Source organism: Phyllostomus discolor, chromosome 1 (assembly GCF_004126475.2).
Source record: "Phyllostomus discolor isolate MPI-MPIP mPhyDis1 chromosome 1, mPhyDis1.pri.v3, whole genome shotgun sequence".
Classification (NCBI taxonomy): Eukaryota; Metazoa; Chordata; class Mammalia; order Chiroptera; family Phyllostomidae; genus Phyllostomus; species Phyllostomus discolor.
The window spans coordinates 56,231,447-56,251,221 of record NC_040903.2 but is presented as its reverse complement, the minus strand read 5'-3'; the positions used below and the strand labels follow the sequence as shown (position 1 = coordinate 56,251,221).

Here is a 19,775-nt window from a genome sequence, read left to right as displayed (position 1 = left end):
AGTTCCTTTAAGTGTAGAGTTAGATTGTTTATTTGAGCATTTTCTTGTTTCTTGAGTTAGGCCTATAATGCTATGAATTTTGCTCTTAGGAATGCTTTTGCTGTGTTGCATAGATTTGTGGGTTTTTACTGTGTTCTCATTTTCATGTTCCAAGGTATCTTTTGATTTCTTCTTTGATCTCATGATTGACCCATTACGATATTTTTGTGTGTTTTTCAGTGTTTTTGTGATTGATTTCCAGTTTCATGGTATTATGGTCAGAGAAGATGCTTGATATGATTTAAGTCTTTGTACATTTATTGAGACTTGTGTAATAACATGAGATCTATCCTAGAAAATATTCCATATGCACTTAAAAAGAATATATATGAGATCTGTCTGGAAAAAGTCCAGCTGTTGTTAATATAATGAGAAGGGTTTATGTAACATCATTGTAACCTGGACACCAAGGAAAGTGGGCTGGAATTGACATGTGTGAACAATGACTACTTCACTGTACTAGTTGGTGGAGGCAGTATTCACCATAGAATGAGCATATGTACTGTGTGGCCATCACATTAGAAATAACTGAGCAAGTAGAGAAACGAATCTGCATCAGATTTTGCACTAAGCTTGAACATTCCTGTGTAGAAACTGTTCAGGTGATTTACAGGGCTGCAGTTATGGGCAACTGGTTATCAGCATTTTCATCACAGGGTGCTCACTCATGCATCATGTCTTGTGCAGAGTTTTTTTGTGAAACATCAAATCACCCAGGTGGCTCAGCTGCCCTGCCTGCCCCAGCCCAGATTTGGCCCACTGCAACTTCTGGCTTTTCCCAAAACTAAAATCACCTTTAAAAGGGTAGAGATTTCAGACCATTAATGGGATTCAGGAAAATATGACGGGGCAGCCGATGGCGATTGGGAGAACTGTGTGAGGCCCCGAGGTACCTACTGTGAAGGTGACTGGAGCATCATTGTCCTGTGTACAGTGTTTCTTGTATCTTCAATAAATATCTTTCATAACGCATGGCTGGATACCTCCTGGACAGACCTCATATTTGCTGCTTTGGGTTGAAGTGCTCTGAAGATATCAATTAATTCCATCTGATCTAGTGTGTCATTTAAGGCCACTGTTTCCTTCTTGATTTTCTGTCTGGAAGATCAGTCCTGTTGATGTCAATAGATTGTTGCAGTTTTCTACTATGACTGTATTACTATCGATGTCTCCCTTTCTGTCACCAAGATTTGCTTTACATATTTAGATTGTTTACAAGGTTATGTCCTCTAGTTAGATTGCTTTCTTAATCATTATGTAATGTCCTTTGTCTCTTACTCTAGCCTTGATTTTAAAGTCTATTTTGTCAGATATAAGGGTTGCTACCCCATGTTTTTCTCTTTCTGTTGCATGAAAGGTCTTTTTCGATCCCTTTAAGTCTCTTTGCATCTTTTGTTCTGAGGTGGTTCTCTTGTAGACAGCATATATACACGGGTCTTGTTTTCTTATCCATTCAGCTACCCTATGTCTTTTGATTAGACCGTTTTATTACTCTTAAAGTGATTATTAATATGTACTTACTGCCATTTTATTCTTTTCAATTATGTTCTTGTTTTTCTTTTTCCCCTCCCTACCCCTCTCCACTCCTTCCTTTTTCTTTTCCCTTTCTCTCTCCCTCCCATTTGCGCCCCCCCCCCCCCCCCCCCCCCCCCCCCCCCCCCCCCCGCGTCTTCTTCTAGTACACCCTTCAATATTCTTGTAATACTGGCTTGGTGGTAACAAACTCCTTCAGTTTTTTCTTGTCTGGGAAGCTCTTTATTTCTCCTATTTTTAAATGACAGCCACGCTGGTTAAAATATTCTTTGTTGTAGGTTTTTGCTTTTTATCACTTTGAATATTTCGTGGCAATCCCTTCTGGCCTGAAGTATTTCTGTTGAGAAATCAGATGACAGTCTTATGGGAGTTCCCTTGTAGGTAACTAACTGCTTTTCTCTTGCTGCTTTTAAGGTTTTCTCTTTGTCTTTAACCTTTGCCATTTTAATTATGATGTGCCCTGGTGTGCATCTCTTCAGTTTTGTTGTCTTGTTTGGAACTCTGCACTTGAGTGTCCTGACTTGTGTGTCTTTTCCCTTTGGCCAGGTTAGAGAAGTTGTGGTTATTTTTTCTTCACATAGGTTCTTGATCCCTTGCTCTCTCTCTTCTCCTTCTGGCACCTTTATGATGAGGATGTTGCTATGCTTCATGTTGTCCTAAAGGTTCCTTAAGCTATCCACATTTTTTAAAGTTCTTTTTTCTTATTGCTGCTATGGTGGGGTGTTTGTTTCCTACCTTGTCTTCCAAATTGCTGATTTGATCCTCTGCTTTATCCATCCTGTTTATTCCTTCCAGTGGATTTGTCATTTCAGATATTTTTATCTTCGTTTATGACTGGTCGTTTTTCATGCTTTCTATGTCCTTTTTCATTCTGTTGAGCATTCTTACAACCATTATCTTCAACACTATGATAAATTGCTTATCTCCATTTCATTTAGCTTTTTTTCTGGAGATTTCTCCTGTTCTTTCATTTGGGATTTCTCTCCCCATTTTGGTTGCCTCTTTGTGTTGTTTGTATATATTAGGTAGATCTGCTATGACTCCCAATTTTAGTGGGGTGGCCTTACATAGTAGGTGTCCTGTGGGTTCAGTGTTGCAGTCTCCTTGATCTCTTGAGCTGAGTGCTCCAGGAAAGTCCTTTGTATGGGTTATGTGACTCCTCCTATTGTAATTGAGTCTTGTTTGCTATTGGCCCATTTGTGTGTGGGATTGACCCTCAGTTTTGGCCGACTATGTTCTCACAACACAATGTGCAAGGTGTTATGCAGGTGCTGATCACATGGAGCAGAATTTGCCTCATCAGGATTTGGTTGCCTGCTGTGATCTCCCTGTGGATATGCAGTTTGTGAAACTTAACTGGATCCTGCTCTGATGTTGTCTGAAACTGGCCACTAGTTGTGTTGGTTCTGGGCCACTTGAGAGGTAGTCTGGTGCAGGGCTATGTCAGATGCTGCTTGTGACTGTCCCTGGGTAACCTGTTTGGAGCTACAAGTGATCACAATTTGTGGCTGCCTTTCTGATGCGTGTGGGAAGGACCACACTGTGCACCAAGGCCGGCTTTACTAGCACAGGTCCCGGAGGCAGATCAGCAAAAGTTCCAGGCATCTTGAGATCTGCCTCTGTCTGCAGGCTGCCTGTTAAGACTCAGTCACTGAAATTGGATCTGGTGGGACTCAAGATATGAGGTAGGTTCACAGTGAGTCACCAGGTAGGAGTGAGTGGTATTCAAGACTTAATTTCTAATTTCTGATTAATTTCTAAGTCTGTTGATCTGGTAGTAAATTCTGATTTGATGTCATGTTTTTAGTAAGAACAGTTACTCAAATGCTATAATATTTTACCCCCAGGAGAATGAAAACTATTGTTTCACCTTTCAAAAAGCTTGTGGTTGTATTTCCTAGCATTGTTTGATCACTTAAAATTGTGTACACCTTTTACTTTCCCTCTCTTTTCCAAGATCCTTTTTCTAAATGGAAGGGAAATCTAATCGATTAATTCCCATTTTTGCTGAGTCAGGTGTGTTTCATGTTTCACTACACCCCCCTTCCCCCAATTTCCCAGGGTACTCACCCAGGGCTCCATTTACTCAAACTGTGGGTTATATCCTTCTTAACTTCATGATCCAGCTTCTGAAGTTTACAGGATGCCAAGTAGGAATTACTCTGTCTTTTAAATATTAAAAATCCTGTCAGGGAATAGATCATAGTATTCCTTTTTGGAAGCCTCTACGACTTGCTTAAGCAGTCCTAACTGTAATTTCTTAAGGTTGGTTTAAATGTGTATCGATTAAAACCAGTTTTATTACACTTATAAGCAAATACTACTTTTCTCAAGATATTTTCTTTTTCTTTAAAGTACTGGCCTTGCCTTGGTTGGGTGACTCAGGTGACTGGAGCATTGTCCTGTACACCAGAAGGTTTGCAGGTTTGATTCCTAGTCAGGCTAGAGTATGGGTTCAATCCCTGGTTGGGGCATGTATGGGAAGCAGCCAGTTAATGTGTCTGTCTGTCTCTCTCCTTCCCTCTCCCCCCCACCCCCCATCAATAAACATTGCCAGGTGAGGATCTGTTTTTTAAAAATTATGAAAAATAAAGTAAAAGGCTTCTTTTTTCTTTGTATAATGTACAGAGAGCATAAAGGGTACTGGACCATATGAACAGCTTTGCTTCTGTTACTTTATTGGGTCAAACAGCTTCCATGAGACTCTCTTCCTGCATATATATATATATATTATCTTCATTTGTGCACTTCCGGATCTAAGTATTAAAATTCCAAGTTGGAGTTTTTTATGCGTGGCTCTATTCTACCAACCACTTACTGTTTCTCTCAGCCTTAGTCTTTATATTATATTTAATGCTGCTTACTTTAAAACACTTGTGTTTTTATCCTGGAACACAAAATCATCAGGGGGTAGAATGCAAAACATTGTGTGAGTTTTAAGATAAAACAGGAAATTTCAAAGAATTTGTGTTGTAGCACTTTATAGGTATGGCTCTGGAAGATCATAACTACCATCATCATTACTCTATCCGAGGGGAGGATTGGCATAATCACTTTGCTTGTGCATTCCTTCAGTTTAGAGAGAACTACATGGGAAATTAAAAGCTCAGGTAAAATATCTCAAAAATGCTCTGGAAAATAGTATAAATTGTAGCTTTATTATAGAGAATTAGCTTTGCTTAGCTAATTGAAGGCATGTTATTCAGGTGCAGATCTGACTGCCTTTAGTTCGTAAGCACATTCATTTAATTGGAATCTAGAGACAAAGTTCTGTTGCCTGTTTTCATAGCATACTTTCTATAAAACTTAGTTTTGGCATCTGTTTCAAGATGTTACTTTATTCTTTTTTACTAACAATATCTGTATCTTAATTTTGGTCCTTTTTAAAGCTTCAGTGTTAGCTTTGCTAAGGGTTTAGATAAATCTATTTCATGGAATGCAGAATCTATAGTCTCTATTCAGAAAGCTTCTGTCTCTGAAAATGATTTCCCTCTGAACATTGATTCAGTTTTCTCTTGACTAAAGTATTAGTATAGTGTGCCTTGATGCCTGAATGTTTTTTGATTTGTTATTATAGTATGCCCCTCTGAAAACACATATACTAAAGCTAAAAACTGTCTAGTGAATGTCTGTTAGGCTGGTGAAACACATACCATTTCTTCAGAGGTGAGATCTTAATTGGGTCAATTTAACTTGTTCAGTTGTTATAAATTTTCATAACACTAAATGGAGTGAATTCCTGGACCTTAACATCTTGAAAGAACCTTGTTCTAAACATACCTCATGTTTATAGAGTATCTATTATGCCTTTTAACAAATTGATAATGTGGTACTTTTACTTCATAGATTTAAGTTATTTCATAGAACGTTTACTCAAGAATGTATGCAAGCAAATGGGGAATCTAACGCAGGCTTCTAAATGGATCACTCTGGGGTTCATTTAAGTCAGTAAGATGGGCCTTTTTTCTTTCATTATTGCTGACATATTTATGAACATTTTTGTGGCAACCTCAACTCTACTGATATTAAATAAATATGATATTCTAGTGTTCCATATTACTAGTTCTTTTTTTATTCACCTATGTAATAAAAATGTATGAGTTACATCTGAAAAGTACAAATTTCCACATAGGTCTGAAGTTTCCTTTAAGACTTGGAGTATTAGTTTTTCTTTGTAAGTGAGTGTGCTGGGGTCCTCTGACCACCCCAGGGTTTGGCGAGTGTCTAAGAGGACTCATAGGACCCAGTATATAGTCATTATCATGGTTATGTTTTATAACTGTGAAAGGATACAAAGCATAATTAAAGAAAAAGGGTATGTGGGGCAAAATCTAGAGGAAACCAGATTCAAGCTTCTGAGAATCTTCTCCCAGTAGAGTTACACAGGACATACTTCATTCCTCTAGCCATCAATTGTGACAACATTTGTAAAATGATGTGTACCAGGGAAGCTTATTAGAAATTTAGTACCAAAGGCTTTTATTGGGTTTAGCTTATTATGTAGGCACTTCTGCCTAGCCTATACCAGAAGTCTGGAGTCTCAGTGGGCAAGCAGGTGTTCGAAATAAATTATATTGGTACATTGAGCAATGGTTATAGTTACTTTGTGGGAACACTCTTAAAATCTAGGTTCCCACATGCCAGCCAAGGGCATGTTGTACAAGCAAGCCTTTCTGAGCATAGCAGTCTTAAGCCTGCTATGTCAACTGTTCTCCCTACTAAGCTTATTTTTTTTAATTTTATTTATTTATTTTTAGAGAGAGGATAAGGGAGAGAGATATCTAAAACCTTAATTATAATCAATTTCTGTAGGTCTCAGTTAACCTTTTTTATCCTTTTAAGGGTTTTTTGTTGATTAAAATACTTAAAGGAGTTCTTACTCATTTATACTCATAAAACTGGTTCTGATTGCTAACTAATTTCTGGACCATTTAAATTGTTCTTCCTTCTTCCACTTTATGTTCATTATAGTATAGCCTCCATACTATTGCCAGCTCGGATTTAACAAACAGTTGAATTCTGTTACCTTGATACTGAAGAATAAACATGTGGAATGAATTAAAATATAATTAGACTTCTGAATGTTTTTGTATTGTTTATCAATGTTTTTGCAAGCCTGGATTTTTATACTTTGGCTTTTCTTAAGACAATAAACGCTACCATCCATGGTGATCTCTCTGATGTATAGATTACCCATAAAACATATGAGTGAGTTACATTTCGGCATTTTTTAGGTAGAGTTGGTCCTGTTATTAGAAAATGTGATGACATTTTTATCATCTTGAAAGCACATACCTTCCATGAGACATAACTTTTTGAAAACTTGATACTGTTTTAGTTGAAAAATTGGTGAAACTATTAAAAAAACTGAAAAATAATTGCAAAAACATATTGGATAATTGTTGAATTTTAGGTCTGTTATCAATTGGATTTTTGTGCCTTTTTCTCTACATATGTTGTGTTTCTGTCTTTCCCTAATAAAACTTTTATTTTTAAAAAACCCTGCAAGTTGCTAGAAATGATATGGATGATGTTTTGCTCATCTAATTATACATAACATTGTTCTGTAAGATATTAGCTATTTACTATATGTACTCATTTAACCACATCTTTATTAGGCTCATGAATACTTATGTATTAATAAGTATGAATATGTATTCCTCATGCTTATGTAAAATGATGATTTAGGGATTTATGTAGATATGTGATAAAACCAATATAAGGTAAACATTAAATAAAACTTACAATTTACTTTACTTTTTATCTTTTTAAGGACCAGTTACTCTCCACAAGAAAATTCACACAACCACAGTGGTCTTCATAGCTCAAATTCACATTCTTCTAATCCAAGCAATAATCCAAGCAAAACTTCAGATGCAGTAAGTATATAAAGACACCCAACTTTTTAAAATTTATTGCCCCCCAAAAACCCTCACACCAAGTCTTCAAAATTTAAATCTTTAAAATATTTGTTTTAATCTAAGTTAATGTTTTCTTCATGTATTTGGAACTACTGAGCTAACCTTACTGTAATTGAGGATAGTGTGAAGACATCATCATGGTATTATTTTGTCAGCATTCCTATACAGGGCAAAATTTTACCATTGAGATATCTGAGATACAAAGAGCCTCAACTCAGTTTGTGAAACTTCTGTAAAGTGGTTAACTTGAGCTGCTCTTTCCATAATATATAAACTTCTTATATGTTTATTGAGGGTCTACCATGTATGATATATATTGTTAGACACTAGTTATATAAAAGTCCCTATCCTGATACATTTCTTCAGTAAAAATTTAATAAGGTTTCTATTTGCTAAGCATGTGCTAGGTTGTAAATACACAGAACTAAGAAAATGTGGCTCATCTTAAAGGAACTTTTGGGCATGTGGTAGAGACTAAAAATAAATAATTAAAATAGTGCATGTTAAAATTGATTTGGGAGCACTGAAGATGGGGATGGAATCCCAGCTTAAATGAGGAAGGAACTAAAGTTATATGTAGTGCTACCAACAGGTTGAATGTAATTTAGGTACAACAGATTGAATATAACTTAGCCGGTTAAGAGGCCTGGAATTGTTGTGTAACATGCAAAGGAATGGGCACCTACAAAGACATAGACATGTGAAATAGTATAGCATGTTTGGAGAACTACAGGATTTTTGATGATGTGGCAGAATAAGCACAGTTCACATTATATATCCTTCCAAGGAATATGAATTTTATTGTAAAGGCAGTGGAGGACTTAATGATTTTGTCAGCAAAGTAACATATTTGCAGTTTAAAACAGCCCAGGCTGGGTAGTTCAGTTGGGTTAGAGGGGTCTCAATATGCCAAGGGTTCAATCACCAGGCAGGGCACATAAAAGAATCAACCAATGAATGCATAAAATAAGTGGAATAACAAATTAACGTTTCTCTTTTCCTTTCTCTCTCTCTAAAATCAATTTTTTAAAAGCATAACAGCTGTATGGAAAATACATCATAGGAAGGAATGACTAAGAAGACTATAGAAGTAAGGTTGAATCCAATAGATTTTTGTCTTGGATATTTGGGCGATCATCATATCTAACTGGCATTGAAAGACTCTTGTTTTATTATTTGTCTCTTGTTGAAATAGTGTGGTTTGGCCTTTTGATCCAGCAATTCCACTGCTAGGACTATATCCTAAGAACACTAAAGCACCAATTCAAAAGAACCTATGCATCCCAATGTTCATAGTAGCACAATTTACAATAGCTAGATGCTGGAAGCAACCAAGATGCCCATCAGTAAAACGAATGGATCAAAAACTAGGGTACATTTACACAATGGAATTCTATGCAGCAGAAAGAAAGAAGGAGCTCCTACCCTTTGCAACAGCGTGGATGGAGCTGGAAAACATTATGCTTAGCTAAACAAGCCAGTCAGTGAAAGACAAATACCATATGATCTCACCTTTAACAGGAACCTAATAACAAAACAAAGAAGCAAGCAAATATAACCAAAGACACTGAATAGAGGACAGGCTGACGGTGACCAGAGGGGAGAGAAGAGGGAATTTAGGGGACAGTGGAAGGGTTCACAGGAACAACTTAAAGGACACATGGTCATAAACTAAGGGGAGGGTGGTAATGGGAGGGAAGTGTGAGGGTGGGAGGGGGGACTGGATTGGGAGTAAACAGGAGGGGGAGGAAAAAGGAGAAAACTGTATTTGAACAATGATTAAAAAAAAAGAGTACTTAAAAAAGAATAAAGTAGACTAGAGTTTTGAATGTCAAAAATAAATAGTGTGGTTTGTACATTTCCATAGAAAATTGAGACATTAGTGATAATTCCTAAAAATAAATGTTAGCATAGGCTTAAATATAGTGTTTAATCAGGGTGTGGTTGGGAAAACAGTCATAGTAGTTTTAACACATAATTTAATAACACAATTTCATATACAGTATTGCAGGTACTGAGAACAAAAAAAGAGGAAAACTGAGGGAACACACATGGTTATTACCTCTTAGGGCTGAGGAACAATAGAAAGAGTTTGGGGTTATCAGAACTGATTGAGATTAAAGGAGGAGGGGCCCTGCCAAGCTGGTGATGGTAACTTTCTCTAAGTGGTGTGGTGAAGCTAGTTCTGGTTTGGGGCATATAACAGAGAGCTGGAAACTGGAACCTGACTGCTTAGCTTCTCATTTCTCCTGCCTTTCAAAGTTTTCCTCTAATGCCCACTATTGGCAGAATAGCAGGAGGTCAACTGGCTAAACAGAATATAATTTGCATTATTCAAGCCCTAGCATCACAGAACAGAATTTAGAAGGGTAGTATTAAGACAGGGACAATAGCTTGATAAATCTTCACAGGTGCTATCATTGAACTGCTTGTGATAAGTCATTTTCAATGAGACATACACAGGATTTTAAAACAAATGACTTTTTTTTGGTGGAAAATGGCCTCATTAATTTACAAGGTAATGCTAGAGTTCCATTTATCATTGATAAATCAGATTTGATATTTGTTGTTTAGGACACAAGCAGGCTATGTAGACATTGTTTTGGTTAGAAATCCTTATTTGGGAAGAAAATTCTGATTATTTTGATTTTTAAGAAATGAGTTAATGTAGTGAAATCAGAAAGAATAAACAGTTGGCATCAGATAGGCTTGAAAGATCCAAATCATAAAGGGTCAGGGAATTTCGTTATATGAGTAGAAACTGGAGAATGTTACCAGAATGAATTTAATGTTATGTGTTTTCAGAATCAGGGTTCCCCCTTACTGTAGATTTCAACAATAGGTATGTGATTAATGTCCATATAGTGGTCTTTTACATTATAGTATACTCAGTGGTTATGACACATACATCTGCTACAAACTACAAATTTAATCTTACTGAGAAGTGGACTTTTGAACATTTCTGAAGGTTACATAAAGACTGATTTTCGTTGTCATAAAAATCTCTTCTAATGGAAGTTTTGGAGTAGTGAGTAAAACAAAATTACCTTTCATCTAATATTTTTGTAATGAAATAAATGAACAGATGAACATTATTTTAACCTGAATTAAAGTAAGGAATAGGTTTTTTAAAAAATGTTTTTATCCTCTGAGGTTTTCAAGTTTTACATCTAAGAAATCAGTAACAATATTATTTAGATTACTACGTAGACATTTGGTTGTATGGTGATTTATATTTATTAAATTAACTTTTGAAAGTTAACTTGAAATTATCTTATTTTTTAGTGTTAGATCAAGATATTCATATGTAGTTTCTTGCCAAGTCCTGTGATGAACATTTACTGTGGTGTGTTTAGCACACAGCCTCCCCAGCCCTTGGTGAATATTTAGGAAAAGCTCGTTGAATGCCTCCTGCTTCCTAATCTAAATCATGATAGGATTTACAGATACCACATAAACTGTTTTTAGATAAATTATGCATATTGGTAGCTATTTTAAAAAGCCTCTATATTTCTTTATTTAGAAAAATTGTTTAATTCCTGTATAAAGACATAATTGTCATTATGTCTCTTCCCTTCTAAGTATTTTTATCACCAATTGTGATTTGTTGAGAAATCAAAATTATCTTCCAAATCTTTTTGTTATCAAATATCTGCATGTTTTGGAGCTTTAAGTTTGGGGCTCTCAAGATCTATTTCTTGTAGCCAATCTTGCTTTAAGATATTCTCCTTAATTAAAAAAATAGAAATTTATTCCATGAAATTCTTTGTTACAGTGAGTGCCATCTCAGTGTTGTTGTTTTATGAACTATTCTTTATTAACAATTCATAAAGTAATTCCAGGATTAACTTTCTTGTCCATAGTTTAACTTGGAAAGTAGTAGTAGGATGTATTTCAGAGAGAGGAGAAAGGGGGATACTTTTATTTTTATTTTTTTTTTTTAAAGAAGAGAAAGCAACCTTCAAGTACTAAAGGCATTTTGAATTGAAGGAGAGCAGATGAGTGGCTCAGTAACTGTTCAGTGCTAGTCTTTAGAGCAGCCTTTTTTAAACTTTCAGTCTCAGGACCTCTTGACATTCATGAACGTTGAGTGAGAGCTTTTGTTTATGTGAACTCTATTATATTTCCCATATTAAAAATTAACACTAATAAATTTGAAACATTCATATTGTCAGTTATAAATGTATACACTGGTAATGTAATGTTTCTGTGAGAAATATTTCTAAAACAAAAATAGACATCAAATATCTCCTTCATGCCTGTCTTAATAGAAGATACTAGAACCTCATATCTGCTCTGCATTCAAATTTTTGTGATCTCACATCTGTATAGCCTCTGTGAAAACATTGTTCTTACAAAAGAATGAGAAAAACAATCATCATGATTTTATTATGAAATAGTTTTTATCTTGTGAAATGATCTGGGAGTCCCTCAAGGGTTCCTGGATAACACTTAAAAAACTACTGCTTTAGAGCATATGGGGTCTGTCCAGAAAAAGTCCAGCCATTGTTAATATAATGAGAGTGGTTTTGCACAATATCAATGTAACCTGACAGCCAAGGAGAGTGGACTGAATGTGCAAGGGTGAACAATGACAATTTTAGCTATACTAGTCAGTGAGGGGGGCAGTAGTCGTGGTTGAGTGAGCATATGTACCATGTGGCCATCACGTTCAAAGTGACTGAGTAAAGAGAGGAATGAATCTGCATCAAATTTTGCATTAAGCTTGAACATTCCTCTGTGGAAACTATTCAGATAATTCAGAAAGCTTTTGGGGACAATGCAATGAGTGCAGTGCAAATAAAGTGTGGCACAAATGCTTCAAAGATGGTTAAGAATCTGTTCAGAGGGATCCATGTTCTAGAAGGCCTGGGACAGGCAGAACACCTGAGAATGGTGACCGTGTTTGGGCTGCAATCAACAAAGTTTGGTGACTGACAATGCAAGAACTAGAAGTTGATCTGGGGATTCCAAAAACTACTGTGTCCAAGATTTTATCGCAGGATCTTGGCATGAAATGTATTGTGGCAAAATTCATTCTGTGGCTTCAGATCAGAAGGAACATTGTCCTGCAGGTTGCTAATGACTTGATTCAAACAGCTACCGATGAACCAGATTTCCTCAAGAAAGTCATAACTGGAGATGAATTGTGGGTCTTACAGCTACAAGTATGATCAGGCAACGAAGGCCCAGTTGTCCTGATGGAGGTTGCCTGGTTCTCCATGCCTGAAGAAGGCACGGTAAAGTTGTAACAAGTTCAAGACTGTGTTAACTATGGTTTTGATTGGGAAGGTATTGTCCATTATGAGTACACCCCTCCAGACCAAACAATTAAAAATTAAGGACTACCTCAGTGTTCCTCAGTTGAGAGGTGCAACACGATAAAAACGGCTGCAACTCTAGACAGCTGATGATTGGCAGCTTCATCACAACAAGGTGCCTGCTCATGTATCACATCTTGTGCAGCCTTCCTTTTTTTTTTTCTTTTTGTGAAACTTCAAATCACCCAAGTGACTTAACTCCCCTTCTACAGCCCAGATTTGGTGCTCTGTGACTTCTGGCTTTCCCCAAAACTAAAATCATCTTTTAAAGGGAAGAGATTTCAGTCTATTGATGAGATTCAGGAACATACAATAGGGCAGCTTGTGGTGATCCCAACAGAGGATTTTGCGGAGTATTTTGAACAGTGGAAGACAAGCTGTGTGAGGCCCCAAAGGTGCCTACCTGAAGGGGACTGAGGTATCATTGTCCTGTGTACAGTGTTTCCTGTATCTGCAATAAATGGGTCTATTTTTCATAGTGCATGGCTAGGTACTTTTGGACAGGACCCGTATGTTGGCAACTGCATCAAGCCTAATTTAGAAAACTTTCAGTGTTTAAATGACAAGTTTACTAGATTACTCTTATTTACTCTGATGTCCCCTGTCCTCTTGCCTCAAACCTCATTCTGCCTCAGACCAAAAACCAGTAATCCTGTATAATCACTTGCCAAACAAACCAAAATCTTCCAAATATATCCATAAAAGAAAGAGCTCAGTTTGCATAACAGTTTAGGTATAGGAAGCAGTCGGTGATTGAGAAGAATTTTTTGAATTTTGCCTTCTGTAATTCCTGCAGCTTGATGTGCTCTTTCTGGAATCTAGGGGGATTGAGCATTAACACTTTTCACTGATTTTAAAGGTTTGGAGGCATGGGACTGATTTCCAATAGCTTTATTATTTTGAGTATCAATGTATAGCAGAATCTGTAGTATTTCTTCAATTACCCTGGAAATTATGGCATTTCCAGAATTGATATTGATTTAGTAGAAGTAATGAAATTTGCAGACCTCAGTGTTGGTCCTTTTTCTACCACTAGTTTGTTTTGGGACCTATGGACAACTCATAAGTCCTTTCAGCGTTTTCCTACTTGGTAAAATTAAAGCTGAGTATAGACAGGGCATAAAAGTTCCTTTTCTAAAAAGCTTTAAAATTGTGTCACTCTACACTGTGGTGAACCCAGAAAAAGGATAGGGCACCAAAGTATAACATTATTTCATTTTAATCTCAAAGCTATTTTGAAAAAAGTAGCTAAGAAATTCATCTGAAGTATACTTGGGATTCTGCCAAATTTCCTGCAGCCAGTTCAGGCACTTAAAACTTTCACTTTTTGAAATCAGTTCTGTGAAAACTAGGCCTTTCAGATTTTTCTAGTTTCATTCTAATTTTACAGTGCCTATAAAATAACTGCAAGAGACTGTATCTGGTAACTTGTAAAAGATACACCAATTTTAGTTACAGGAAAATGACTGATGCTGCTGATTATATTATATGGAAACTTAGTACATACTTGACCCATCTCATGGATTTGAAGATGAAACAAATTCAAAGTCCTTAATTAGCTTTGTGTTTACATTTTTAAATCCTGTACCTTTTTTCACTAACAGTAAATACCAGCAGGTCATTCTCTGTTATACTGTGTGATTACTGTTGTGCCTTACAAGTTGAGAACTGATGTTCTCTCATGCCATCAAATCAGTTAGTTGAGAGTGAATTCTCTAACCTCCCCTCCCAATGTGACCAGATTTCAGCAATTAAAATTATGATAATGGGGAGTTTTGCAATGCTTTTTTCTAAAGTCCAGATACTGCAAAATTAATATTTTTCTTGTTGTTGCCTAATAAGCTACTATTTATTCGTCTGCTTAATTTGGTACTTTTGTAATGGTTGGCCATTGTTATCTTTGAAGGTTTCATAGACTTAGGTTACCTAAGATAGATGTGTAGATAATTACATCTAGATCAGGTTACCTTTACCTTGTAAGTTTTCCCTTACAAGGTAGTATGTATACTTTGAAAACCATTGACATTCTTGATATTTTATATCAAGTCATTAAATAGTATTAACATTTTCTAATTTTTTAAAATGTTTTTTAGCCTTATGATTCTGCAGATGACTGGTCTGAACATATTAGCTCTTCTGGGAAAAAATACTACTACAACTGTCGAACAGAAGTTTCACAATGGGAAAAACCAAAAGAGTGGCTTGAAAGGTATTTGCCCTTAATCTAATTGAACCTTACTTCTCAATTTTGATTCTATAGGTTAACACCTTAGAACATTAAACATTATAAGTTTAGGTTTCTTATGGTGGTATTTACTCTCTTTTATAATTGCAGTAATTGACCCATACCTGTGTTTTCCATAATTTCTCTTTACCTTAAACCAGGACAGGTGAGCAACTGTCCACAAGGGCTTTGTGAACAGTTGGTATACTTAATTTAAAATTTTATATTAATCTACATTTATGTATCTTCCTTATAATTTATAATAGAAATCTTTGTAAATCTTGAAGGATAAGATCCTTTATACAGATAGAATTAACTTTGCAGAGTTTTGATTGTAGGATTAAGGGCATATAAATAATTGGTATAATATTGCCATAAGTGAGAAACATTAATGTTCTGTTTGTTGCATCCCTTCTGCCACACCAGTTAAATGTTATGGCCGTGGCCATTTATTTTGCATATACCATTTTGTTGAGCATTTTGCAAAAACTGTTATTTACATGTAGACTCATTGTACCTAATATAATTGTTATGGGTTTATTTTTTATTTTTAGAGAACAGAGACAGAAAGAAGCAAACAAGATGGCAGTTAATAGCTTCCCAAAAGATAGGGATTACAGAAGAGAGGTGATGCAAGCAACAGCCACTAGTGCATTTGCAAGTGGAAGTAAGTTTTTTTTTTTTTTTTAAAAAGTAATGATGTTTGATTCATTCCTGTAGTTAATATATGTATGCTACAAATCTAAATGCATAACCATTTACGTATGTAAGCTAAAATAAATAGAAACAGATAACGATTTTTTATGTTAGATTTGTTCCCTTAACCTCCGCCATTTCGTTTCCTGAAAAGGGAAAGTATGCACAGTGAAATAATACACACATGTATTCATTACCATCCTTAATGGCTTAATACACCCCAAACTGTGTACTATTAAACTGGACATTGAAATCCCTTCTGAAACTCCCTTGGTTTCAACCTAATACTTGAATCAAAGCTACACACAGTGACATCAGAGTACCTATTGGTGTTTTATGTTACCAGCAAAAAAATTTTTTATCCTTATATTTGGAAATTGATTTCAACATGATCATAGATATGTGTAACATTTGCATATTGTGGGTATACCTTAATATTCTTTGGAGGTCAGATTTTGTCCATTTGTTTTTAATTCAAGTTAAATTTGATTTGAATTTGAAGCTTTTACTAAGCATATGTTTCCAATGGTTTCCCTTATCTAGAATAAAATTTAAATGCCACAGAGAGTTCATAGGCCCTTTATCAAATTGTGAAACTTCAAATTTTGAAATTTTGAGAAGAATTTTAAGGTGTGTTGTAGGAGTTCTTAGATTTAAGCATTTGAATCTTTCTCCTATAATTCAAAACAAAAGTAGGGGGTCTCTGTGGTCTCAGCAGAGGATATTAGTATTTTGAAGGGAAAAATTATTTAAGATGAAACAGCATAGTTCTATAGGACTGAATGTTTACAATATATCCCTTAGAACATTTAATTTTTTATATTAGTGAAGTTGTACTTAATTCTTAGAAAACAATGATTTTAAAATACTAAAGTTAAGAAATTAATAATACAGTATTTTGAGACTGAAGACTTGGGATCTAGTCCCATTTCACTTAATATTGTAAGTAACTGTGCCTTTTAGCAAACAATTAAAAATGAGATAAAGGCTTTCCTCTCTAGGTTAAAAAAAATACACCACCCAGCTTGTGGGACTCCTGAGCAAAATTGTTGTGGGGAGGTGTTGGTGAATATTGGTGAGTGGCCAGTAGGTGTAAAAGAATAACTTTTTAAACGGATCCTCACCTGAGGATCTGTTTATTGATTTGAGGGCGAGAGAGGGAGAGGGGAACATAGATGTGAGAGAGAAACATGATTGGTTGACTCTCATGCACACCCCAACCAGGGGCAATGCTCAAACCAACTGACCCACCCTGCCAGGATAGAATAACTTTAAGTTATTGGGCTAGGCCCCTCCACTTAGTGACTGATGGTTTCCAGACAGGAAAAAGATGAAAGCCTAGTGTGTCTATTTTAGTCTTTCCAAAATAACCTACGTGGGTAGAGTAAATGAAGGTGGTAATTCGAGATCTAAAAGAAATACTGATGGAAGTGAAAAATATTTTTCTCTTTTGAATAAACTGTTTTTAAGAAAATCAAATCATTTGTTTTAACCTCATGATCCAGAGACATTTTGGGGACATTACTTTTTTTTTTCTGCCTGCATATAAATATGTACATAAGTCTTTTCCATCAAAAATGAATGTTTCCGTGTCACTTTATAATTGTGTTTGTTACATTGACTGCATAGTATTCTAATTTTGGATGTGCCCTCATTTATTAACAACTTTCTATCAGTGGATATTTACCTTATTTTTCGGACCAATAAGATGCACCTAGGTTTTAGAGGAGGAAAATAGGGGAAAATTTTTTGAAGCAAAATATATGGTAAAATATTTAATAACATAATATTTCACCAATGTAAATGTAAACAGAACTCAAAAACAGCATTAACAATAATTATTGCTCCCAGATTTGGGGGGTGGGAAGGGTAGGGAGTATGTCTTATAGTCCGAAAAATAAGGGTACGTGGTTTTTAGCCTTTTTCTATTGTAAACAATGTGGTGAATCCTGTCTTTGCTCACTTACCTGACTAGATTACTTCATTAGTTAAGTTTCTAGATGTGCAAATGATGAGTCAATGGATCTGTGTTTGTGTTGAAATGTAGTCATGTATCACACTATTTGAGTGTTAAGTGATGATTGAGAAAGGACCTTGGTTGTATTGTTGCCCTTTGGGTAGGGGGGTAACTGAGTTATACTTAGTGTGGTGTGGTTACTAAAGTCACTAAGCCATTTAAGTGTTTAACTTTGTCAGTTCAAAAAAATGTTGACAGTTTTCCTATATGACCTGTACATCAGTATTCATGTAGGGTAAGTCTTGAAGCTTTGCATTTCCAACTGCTAGTAGAAGTATATGTGTATGTGTTGTTTGGAGAAATAGATTTTGGAGAAGTTTGGGGGTTTTTTGCAGTGTAGCAAATAATGTTATCTACAACTTGACACTGAATATTATATAGATAAAGTTTTTAATTTGATGTTACTGCTACTAGATTATTTTTGTCATCTTTAGTGTATATGCTTCATAGAGTGATGGCTCAGTGGTTAGACAAACCTTAACTTGGGGTTCCTCAACAGTAACACTGGTGACATTTGGAATTGGGCAATTCTTTATTGTGGGATATTGTCCTGTTTGTGTTGTAGGATGTAGAGCTCCATACCAGGCCTCTATGTATATACTAGATGCCAGTAGCACATCTTACTTCTCCACAGTGGTGATAACCAAAAATGTCTCCAGACATCTGCTAAACATCCTTGTTGTGGGGGCTATGCAGATAGTCACTGCTTTAACTGTTGTTTAGAGTTGTGAGTAATAGAAAGCTGTTGCAGTAATGCTGCTGCAGTTTACCCCTGCCCCCTAAAGCTTACAACTGTTAGATGAAATGCCATCTTTATTTTCATCTGAATACATGTATTTCATGTATTTTGGCTGTTGTACTCATACAAGACTAAAAAGGAATTTTCTTGATTGAGGAAATAAAAGATCTAGGTAATCAAGTGGTAGGATTGGTGGGAATTTGGCATGGTATTATTTCTGTTATGTCTGTTCCTAAAAGTTTCTGTTGTAGTAGTAGTCTTTTTAGGAAAAAACTCTAGAATAAAACTTTTTTAAGTTTTAAGTGCGTGCAAGTTGATAGCTTACTGATAATATACAACAGATAAATGTGTTACGCTGTGGTAGCTCAGTCTGTTCCTTTTTCTGATAAGGTAATAGTGTAATTTATAACACTGAACTTCATTAAGTCACAAGACCTTGTGTTTTGATCTGATTGAAATTTTTTGGCAGTACCTTTTGTTTGGGTGTAACATGTAGTTGCACGTTGATGAGTTGAAAACTGACTTGTAGTTTCAGTATACTTCGTTTTTGTGCTGTCTTGGTCTCTAGACTTGGAGGAATGTGAATTGGAAATAGCAAAACAGTATTCAACATCGAGGGCATCCACTGGTAATACTACCCTTACATAGAATGTGCTTGAATTTTAACATACTTCTCTACTTGGAAACATAAAAACATACTGTTTTAATTCTTTAGTCTTGATTAGACTATTGTAATTTAGGCTTGATATTTTTTTGATAAGTATAAATTTTGTTACCATGATTGTTGAATTTTTCTTTCTTTTGTATTCTTTCGTGATGCAAAAGTAGTTTTCTGAATTTAAATATTTTTTGTGGCTTTAAATTGGAAGGGAATCTGTCTTTAAAGTAACTGATAATAGCAAATAGATTTCTCTTTTTACTATGCTGTGGATGTAGGACTTCTATTATCAGATAGCATTATCTATAACTTGATTTTATAACTCATTTTAGTATTTGTTAGCATTATTAAAATACCAATTCATTTGCTTACTGAAAGTGCAGTTCATTATAAATTTGATCTTCCCAAAGTGAGGTCATTTAAGCCCTAGTACAAACTACTGTAAAGCCCACTGATTAGTTATTTTAGTATTCAAGAAAGATCAGGCTAATAAAGTCAGTATTCTTTAGCAGGTGAATTACTGTGATAATTCAGTTAATTATTAGAATCTAAGATCTATATTTTAAAAGAATGGACCATTTACCTTTTTAATTTTTAAAATACTAAAATTATTTGAATAAAATGTTA

The 19,775-nt window shown here is 35.4% G+C and overlaps 1 protein-coding gene across 3 annotated transcripts in view; it reads left to right on the top strand.

The window, feature by feature from the left end:
• The window catches only part of WAC (WW domain containing adaptor with coiled-coil), a 93,146-nt gene that overhangs the window by 45,563 nt on the left and 27,808 nt on the right, over positions 1 to 19,775 (top strand). For all 3 annotated transcript variants that reach the window (XM_028507023.2, XM_028507020.2, XM_028507019.2), the window contains exons 4-6: positions 7,345 to 7,451; positions 14,908 to 15,023; positions 15,593 to 15,705. In XM_028507023.2, coding sequence (XP_028362824.1) covers positions 7,345 to 7,451; positions 14,908 to 15,023; positions 15,593 to 15,705 — 336 coding nt within the window. The remainder of the gene's footprint in view (positions 1 to 7,344; positions 7,452 to 14,907; positions 15,024 to 15,592; positions 15,706 to 19,775) is intronic.